Source organism: Larus michahellis, chromosome 8 (assembly GCF_964199755.1).
Source record: "Larus michahellis chromosome 8, bLarMic1.1, whole genome shotgun sequence".
NCBI lineage: Eukaryota > Metazoa > Chordata > Aves > Charadriiformes > Laridae > Larus > Larus michahellis.
This window is the reverse complement of record NC_133903.1, coordinates 3,326,307-3,335,169: the sequence shown is the minus strand read 5'-3', so window position 1 is coordinate 3,335,169 and position 8,863 is coordinate 3,326,307. Positions and strand designations below refer to the sequence as shown.

Here is an 8,863-nt window from a genome sequence, read left to right as displayed (position 1 = left end):
AGCAATTAACTGGTAACTGGGAAAAAAAATTGAATAGATCAACACTTTTCTATTATTAGTTTTAAATAATGACTCAGAAACAGGCACTTCCTTTTTCCCCAAGCTGTGAAGAGCTAAGCACCGAGACCCTGACCATGGCTTCAGGCTCATTTAAACTGCAAATATCTGCAGAAATTGCAGGAGAGTCGTGTGAATACAATAAGAAACTCGTTTGCTTCGAGCTTAACTACTAGCAATTATCTTTCATTTACAGGTTAAAAAGCTTGATACAGCGTATTCGCTAGGAAGAGCATGCAATGCCACGGAGATGCACGTGTGCAGAGGTTGGGGAAGCAAGGAGATAGAGGGGAAAAGTCATGTCTGCTGATGGCCTCGGAGAGAAACCCAGTAAAAGGCCAATATAAAGAAGTCTATCCAGAACACAAGGCTGCCTCCCAAGGTCTGACCCTGGACATTAATCACTGATACCATCCACAGCCCAGGGAAATAATTAAGCATTTCAGCTCTAAGAGAGTTGCCTGCCCAATCTGCTAAGCAGACAGTTTTTGTAGAGCAATTCAGAGCGAAAGAGAGAAGCAGATTCAGCTGATGAGACACAAAAATTCTCTCTCAAAGCACTAATTTCCTTTGGGAAGCAGCCCACATGCTCCTAACACAGTGGGCAACCATCACTCCTGCAGCAGGTCCCAGCAAGGCAGATGATTAAATCTGCATCAGTCACTCGGTATAAACAGAAAGGCAGCAAATGAAGATGCAGCGTCATGAGCAGTAGCTGGCACTCTGAAAACATGAACTTTTGAGTTCACCTTGACGACTGCTTGTAGAAAGAAACCTTTCAGATCATCTTCTTCCAGGGATAAGCACTTGCATCCCTGACACGTCCCCTTAAAGAGTGCCCAGGAATGAGGACAGTTCTCAAGGGACCGGCACCACACACAGCAGTGACCAGGCCGAGGAGCAGCACACCACCTCCCCGTCCTGTAACCGGCTGCGACAATGGTCAACCTGCCTAAGCCACTGCAGTGTGAAGCCTGGATGCCAATTCCCGGACAGCACACCCATCCAAGAGCTGCTCTTGGATGCTCTGCCCATTCAGGTTGGCCACAACACCCAAGAACTTCAGGCACCATCCTGGAATGGGACATGTCACGTCTAGCAAGGTAAACAGGGGCTGAGGAACCTCAGCTTTTTGGAAAGCACAGGCCCACCACCACTTTGCTGGAAGGTGAAGCAGAGCAGAGGTATTGTGTTGGCCACCTGCGTTTCCTGAAACACCCCCTGAGGCTTGGCGTCACGGCTCCCAACAGCCATTTCCTTCCTGTGACCCTGGCGTCACGCTCACCAGCTGGGAGCGGTGCGCGTCGCCGGAGCACTGGCATTCTTCCAGGACTGTTTGGCAGAGTCAGGCACTGACCCATCCGATCCGCCTTGAGCCCAGCTCAGAGCCACCACCAGCAGACGTGGCTGGTGAAGGCACCACCGCCAAACCCAGCTCCCAAAGAGATGCGAGTGCTCTGCAAACCTCCGAAACAGCAGCTCTGAGACAACACACAGAGGCAGGTGCATTATTTCTTGGGTTTTTCTTTTACTTTTTTTTTTTATTCCTTCCCTTCCTTTGCCACGACACACTTCGTATTAAATATCTTAAATATATTAATTTTTAAAAAGTATTAATAAAAAGCTACTGAAGGACACAGCCGGCAGAGTGACCAAGGGCAGTAACCCCTTGCAAAACATGGGGGCATTTTAAAAAAAGAAAACCCAGAAAACAAATGATAACAAAAAAACCTGGCATTTTTTGCATATGCACAGCTGGCTGGAATACCCTGGACTCTGGCATTATTGCAAAAATGGAAGGGGAAGCGGTAGAAAAAATATATTCCGTTGTTCCAACCTGTATGGGGAAGTAAGTTAAGAGCTAAAATGAGGAGGCTTTAAACATTTTTGGTATTTCAGATGTTCCCTCCCACACCCACCGCCCAATCACTTTTAGTCTTTAAGCAAGTTTTCCGGCTTGGGGTAGCCAAAGAGTACAAAATCTGCTTCATAAAGCTTGTAGAGCTGCTGCCTCCAAGCCAGTGGGATTTTGGCAAACCAGTCATCTTCCCAGCTGCTGGCAGTCCTGTTCCGGTAGCTGGGGGGGAAGCGAAGCAGCCTGTCCACTTTGAGGAGCTGCAATAGATAAGCAGCGTCCTCATCCAGCGTCTCCAGCTTCCCGATGAAATCATAGTCTATCTGGCACGGATGGCACAGACGGTAAACCTGCCTCCAGTGCTCATTGAAGGGGGCCATCTTCTCTGTCCTGGGATCCAGTAAGTACTGGATGAAGTCAGAAAAGGAGACTTTGAGGCCTGCCCCAAAGGCCTCACTAACGGAGGTGGGAAGGTTGGTATGGTTGGAGTACAGCTTTAGCATGGGGATGGCAAAACGCCGGTAGAACTCCTCATTCTCCAGCTCAAATTTGCTGCGAAAGGCAGAAATGAGGCGGACAAAAGGGTCTCGTACAAAGAGGAACTTAGTGTACTTCTTCAGCTTGATCTTCATGAGGTGCCGGGAGAACTTTCCGTAACGGCGCCAGAATTTGTTGAAGGTCAAGTGGGTGCTGGTGTTGTGGACATGTTCCCGGGGGATATCCAGAGGGTTCCGATACGGGACCCCCTGGTCCAGCAGGCTCTCACTTAGCACAATCATCACCCGTTTCCAGTTGGTGCAGGCCACCTTGGGGACGTAACAGTAGATGATGCCATGGCGGTCATCCACGATCAGGTGGTTGAGCTCATAGTTTGGGATGTCATCAAAGGAGCGCTCCTTGGTAGGGAAGGTAAAGCTGGAATTGGCACAAAACTCCCGCAATGTTCTCTGCCTCTCTATCTGCAGTTTCTCTTGGTCCAAGCTGTTTCTGGCATTGTGTGTAGACCAGTCATAGCCCCGCACGTTCTCCTCCAAATTGCTCACCACAGGCTTGCTGGAGCCCTGGACAAGTAGCTGCTCTGTCTTTCGGGAGATGGAGCTGTTCTGTTTCAGGTTTGAACTAAGCAGCTTTGCCAAAAATTCATCTACATCTGGCAAGGCTTCCCAGTTTTCACCTGCCGTGATACCAGGGATGGCTCCTGAGGAATGAGGTCTGGAGAAGGACGTATGCAGGTAGAAGTGAGCCGTTCCCACGTTGTCCCAGTAAACAATGATCAGGAGGATCATGAAGATGGAGACCAGCACCACAGAGAGACGGAGGAGCCGTGCTTTGGTCATCCTGACACCTACTGTGATAGCTGGCTTTCACCTGGATTCACCTCCGGCTTGCAGAGTGAGGCTTGGGATCCAGCATGGTGCTGGAGACCAGGCGCCTGAAAAGGTACCAGAAAAAAAAAGTCAGTTGAACGCTTAAACACCCTGGTTCGGAGAGAATGACCTTGCACAATCAAGACTCATCGCGGGGCTGACCATTCATTTCTGCATGGGGAGAGCTGTGTGAGTCTGAGGTACCCGTAGAGGCCCTGCGGAGAAGAGCGGACTGGCCAAAAGGAGGCATAACATGTTGACATTTTACCAGTTTCCAAAGCAATCACGGGGTTTTTATCAATCTCAAGCTTCTAGAGTCATGTTATTTCAAAAGAAGCTCTGTTTTCATTTAAAAAATAAATAAAATATAAAGATTTCAGGCCTACTGTTTACAGAGGGAAGTTTGAGAGTATTAAAAAATACAACTATATAGAGAAAGAGTGTAGCGCTAACTACCTTTCAGACCTCCTTGATTTTTAAACATAGCTAACAGACAACAGGAAGAGGGCGCAATCCATGATTTTAGCTTGTAGTGCCACACTGTCATCTCATCTCCCCGCGAAGATGCTCTGTACCACCGTGCTGAAAACAAAGACCTCATCGGAGTTATAAATACACAGCTGAAGATGCTGTTGCCTCAGTGGCTAAAGCAAGCTCCTGCTGAGAGAACATCACTGACCTGAACGCGCCATCTTATCTGATCTGTGTGAAGATGACACCTCCATGACCTAGCTACTTCATTTTGCCAAGAACAGAGATTACACAAACAGTTTTCTTACTGTTTGATGATAAGAGCCATGCATCAATAAAAATCTAGAGGAATGACTACTTTCAACTGAATGATTTCTGATTAAGGATGCTCTGGTAAATCTTTGTCCATGTCTTGACCCTGTTGAGTCAGGACCTTTTTCCTGGTTTAATGTAATTTATATTTCTATTACATTCAGCCCTAACAACTCTTGATCACCAAAGACAGGTGAGAAATCACTGCTAAAAGGGCAGCTCAGAAGACGTTTTCTGGAGGGTACAGAAGGTTTGGTTTTTTTACTTGAACCAGTCCCACCTTTTCTCTGCTACCTGCCTCCCTGCTGTCTCCCAGCCCCTTTCCACCAGCAAGCTCCTCAAGGGAGATCCATCTCCCCACCCTGCTGCATGTTTTCTGGTCCAAGGCTCCGCACGGAGGCTGGCTGGCAAACCAGCCTCTCCAAGCGGCCAAGGAGCCAGGGAAAAACACCATGATAAAGTGAAGGGCACCAACCCCACCCTGTACAAGGATGTGAAGAACCTGAGAGTCCAGATATGCAAAAGTGCTGAGCTCTGTCAGCGGGGGAAATGCGCTCAGCACCTTTGAAGCTCACAGCAGCCTTGCATTGAACAACTTATCTAAAGAGCCATCTGCACGGCTGTGCTTACAGCTCAGGGACGCCAAATTTTAACAAAGTCCTGGTTTCAAACACTAGTCCAAAAGCATTAGACCAAAATTTAGTAATTAAAAAGAACAATACCAGATACAGTTACATATCAAAGTATTATCTCAGCTTGTCCCAAAAGGCATAAAATGAAGAACTGAAGACTTAGGGTTTTTCCACCCTGGTGTATTTATTTGAGCTTCAGAGGTAGGGAGTGCCAGAAATTCGGTGTAGCTGTAGCCTAACACGTGGCTTTGCACTGCAACACCAAACACTGTGTTTCCTGGAGCCAGGCTGTTACTCTACATGTGAAGAGGAGCTGGAGGAACTGCAGACGTAACGCTTTGCACTCTGCGGAGCAAGAAGCAGGTATTACTCAGCAGTAATTCTCTACGTTTAGCTAGTCAAGATTGAGGATGGAGCAGATCTAAGACGAAACACCCAGAGAGATGAGCACGGAGTTAAAGAAGGGGCAAATTACATATGTGCGTCAGCAGTTCAGGCCAGGCATCTCAATCCAACAGCAGAAGATAATGGAGTGACGTTGCCAAGCCTACTGCTTGGCACACTTCTGGGTTTGCATTTTGTCTGAATTTGTTCTTGCTTTCGAGCCGGTTAGCTGTTCAGGGCAGGGACTGCTTCCTATTCTGGATGAATAGGGTGCCCACTGCGTACATAATTCCCAGCACAGTGGGTTCCCAACGCTGCTCAAGACCTTTAGGGTGGCTGGAATGCAGCAAGCCCGGAAAGCTGCATGGAGCATCCCTTTCTGCCATCGCTACAGCCAGCAGCCTCCACAGCTTCGGGCAGCGCAGCAGGCTGCTAGCATTTCTGCAAAGCTGTCCCACCCCAGCGCGGACAGATCACCCTCTCGGCAGCAGCGACAGAAGCAAACGAGATGCTGCGTGTGGCACACGCATTCCTCCAGCAAACGGAAAGAGGGCTCTTCGTCAAAGCCACCACCATAATGTAGCTTTACCGAGCGCACCCCAAGAGCTCCAGCCTGCTTTCCAGGACACAGCACGCAGGTCTGCCAGAGCATTTGGCTTTTCCAAGACACACAGCAGCAAGCGGCACAGAATCGAAATGACTCCACTTCTATTAACTCTATCAGTGCCAGAGAGGAAGCTTGGAAAAGAGCAATAACGCAGCTTAATTCCCCCTCATGAGAAAAATGCTGCAGAAAACAGAGTTACTCTATTGACTATGATACATCCTCTTCCTGAGCACTTCACAAAAGACGCCAGACTGAAAGCACAAATTAGAGGTCTCTGTGCACATCAGAGGGAATGCGCCTCCATCCTCCCCTTGCCAGAATCAAAAGGAAAAGCCTCCAGGAGGAGCCAAGAATTTACATTCAAGTTTAACCCAAAGTCACCAGCCAACAAGAACGTGCACCAGGATCCGCACAAAGCTGCTTCTGTGACATGATGCTGGCAAACCGGGAAACGGACCAAGTGCTATAATAGTTCTACAGAGTCCCCTGAGCAGGCATCCCGTGATCATCTCTAACCTTGAACCTGGCCTGGGTATAAGCCAAGGCCAACTTCTCCCCAGCCCAGGCCCAAGAAAGACACTAAATGTCCGAGGTCACTGGTCCCATCCTCTCCTATCACAAGACACCATGTCAAATAACGACCTCTCAAACTCCCATTTCAAACCAGAATGGGGTATGTTTTCCTGTGTAACCTGCTCTAGGCGACCCTGCTCTGGCAGGGGGGTTGGACTAGATGATCTCCAGAGGTCCCTTCCAACCCTATGATTCTATGATTCTATGTCCCCCCAGTGCTCTTATTGCAAAAGCTATTGCAGATGCAACTCCTCAGGGATTTGGAAACCTTATTTGCACTTCACAGCCTGATTGTTAACTGTTCTCAGGGCAAACAGCAGCTTAAGTAATTCCTGTCTCTTTCTTCCTCTTGCCTTTTATGCAATGACTATATTCTCTCATAGCCTCTCTTTGCAAAAGAAAGTAACTCCAGCTCACTTACAGGAGCAGTAAAGCCTACAGAAAATAACGGAGCTTACGCACAGGTATGAGCTGGAGCCAGGGGACAATAACCCCTCTCTATAAGCAGCGATGATTTTGCAGGGATTGTGCCCCCAAAGGCTTCAGTATAAATTCCATCTCTTCTTGCTTCGCGTTTCCCCAAGCTTGTCTCTCTCTCATTGCTCCTAACTCCCCGTGGGGAAACACAAGGCACCGGTCAGGCACAAAGCACCAGCTCACTTCCTCCAGCGCCCACTCATTCTAACACAAGAAGATACGGGATTTCAGGCTGGGACTTTGCCTGCTTCTGAAGATGGAAAGAGGTGGAATGAGAACTTTTAAAAACATACATAAAACCCAAATTCAAATAGATACTTTCTCTTGGGGCACCTGCATTCAGCAGCAATTACACGAGCCATGCAGCTTTCTTTATCCACGTACCATGGTACGCACCTGTTACCAGTTACACTTTGGGAATAAGCAGGCTCTAGAGAAGTGGAACCAATTTAACCTCCTGCAGGTGCAGAGCTCCCATCAGTCAAAGCAGATGGATGCTGTATTGATAACCAGAAACAAATTTCATGCCCTTGGCCATCACTCAATAAATTGATTTTCCCCAGTTTTCCAAAAATCTAGCACCCTTTGCAGAGCAAGGAAGTTTGAACCCACGCAATGACATCAGTGGTTACATTAGTATAAATGCAGCACAAGCAAAAAATAGGGCTTGCATTGCACATTTTACCCCGATTTAGCACATATATGCTAGAAACCAGCAAAAGAACATCCCAATCTACATAACTATCCCAGTACCTTCCCTCCCATTGCTGCCACAAAGCCCGGTTTGTACAGGCTTGGCAGCACCGGTCGCCTCTGTTTTAATATCTGTACTTGGGAGTTGTCTCAATAACCATATTTCTAAGACTTCCAGCGGGAAACTCCCAAAACGCTGCGTGTTCGTTCATTAACTTTGCTGCAAACTTCAAGCACACCCACCATCCCTGGCCTTACAATGGCAGGCAGGGTCTCACCAAGCCTCGGCGCCTACAGCCTGGGCCGACAAAACCCCGCAACACTTGTTGTGTGTCAACACGGGGGGCCAGAAATGAGACCCCGCCGCTTGCAACGCCTGCCTTTGCCTTACAAACACCTGATTCAAGCATAGTTTTGCTGTACGTAGACCAGCTCTGCTCTGAAGTTCTGTGCACGAAGTTAAGGGGGATTAACCGCGTCTCAGTGAAGCGACGTTGAAAGCCATGGTCTGCCGTCGACAGAAACGCTCCGACGGGGAGGCTGCTCCCTGGGTTCGCTTTTGCAGCCGCTCACAGGCGCTCCCGGGTCCAGAAGCGGCACAGGCTGCAGGACGACACGGGGAAACCGCGCAAGCGGGCTGTTACCGAGCCCCAGGCCCAGCACCGGCGGCGGAGGGGGGACAGGCCGGCGTTTCACAGCGTGGAGAAGAGGAATCGCCGGGCACAGCCGCCCCTCAGACCCTCGATCGCCCGCAGCCCCCGCCGCGGCGGGAGGGCGGGCAGCGCTGCCCAGCCCTGCCGCACGACGCCGCGGCTCCTCACGGAGCCCTGCCCGCAGAGCCGGCCGGCTCCGAGCCCTACCTGGCACCGGGGAGAGCCGAGGGAAAGCAGGGGGACGCCGTGCCCCGGCTGCCGACCGGAGCTCGCCCTGCGCCGCCTCGCCCGGGCAGCGCCGCCGCCCCACCCGCTGCCCTCAGGCGCCGACCCCGCTCCCCGCCCTGCCGTGGGCGGCCCCGCGCTCACCTCCCGCCTGCCGCCTTCCTCCTCCTCCTCCTCCTCCTCCTCCTCCTCCAGCCGCTGCCCGGCCACCGCCGGCGCCTCTCGCGAGAGGCCGGGCCCGGGGGTCCCCGCGGGGCCGCGGCGCAGGCGCCGTTCCGCCCGCCGGCGGGAGGCCCCGGCCCGCCCTGCCCCGTTCCCCGGTGCCGCCCGGATCGAGCCCCGGGGCCGCCGTCGGTGTGGCCCGGCCTAACGGGAGGGGTCGGAGGCCGGGTCGGGAGCGGCTGCTCCGGGCACATCAGCCCCCGGCTCCTTCCCACAGGCGGAGAGAGAGCGGGAGCAGCGTCACTGAGGAGAGGAGGCTCCTCACAAAGCTCCGAAACGGGGCTGCGTGGCCAACCACCCCCCCTACCCCCCGCGAGCAATTACACTGGGAAAGT

General features: G+C 51.2%; 1 protein-coding gene across 3 annotated transcripts; it reads right to left on the bottom strand.

Moving 5' to 3' along the window:
• Nucleotides 1–1,178: 1,178 nt before the first annotated feature.
• On the bottom strand, nucleotides 1,179–8,521 carry CHST12 (carbohydrate sulfotransferase 12). 3 transcript variants are annotated; one of them, XM_074597458.1, is made up of 2 exons: nucleotides 8,451–8,521; nucleotides 1,179–3,344 (listed from the first exon to the last, which is right to left on the bottom strand). In XM_074597458.1, the coding sequence occupies exon 2, from the start codon at nucleotides 3,247–3,249 to the stop codon at nucleotides 1,990–1,992; it is 1,260 nt and encodes a 419-aa protein (XP_074453559.1). In that variant the 5' UTR covers nucleotides 3,250–3,344; nucleotides 8,451–8,521; the 3' UTR covers nucleotides 1,179–1,989. The 3 variants fall into 3 exon arrangements, with proteins under 3 accessions (XP_074453559.1, XP_074453558.1, XP_074453560.1); XM_074597457.1 differs by lacking the exon at nucleotides 8,451–8,521 and adding an exon at nucleotides 8,289–8,425; XM_074597459.1 differs by lacking the exon at nucleotides 8,451–8,521 and adding an exon at nucleotides 7,826–7,879.
• Between the last annotated feature and the right edge of the window lie 342 nt (nucleotides 8,522–8,863).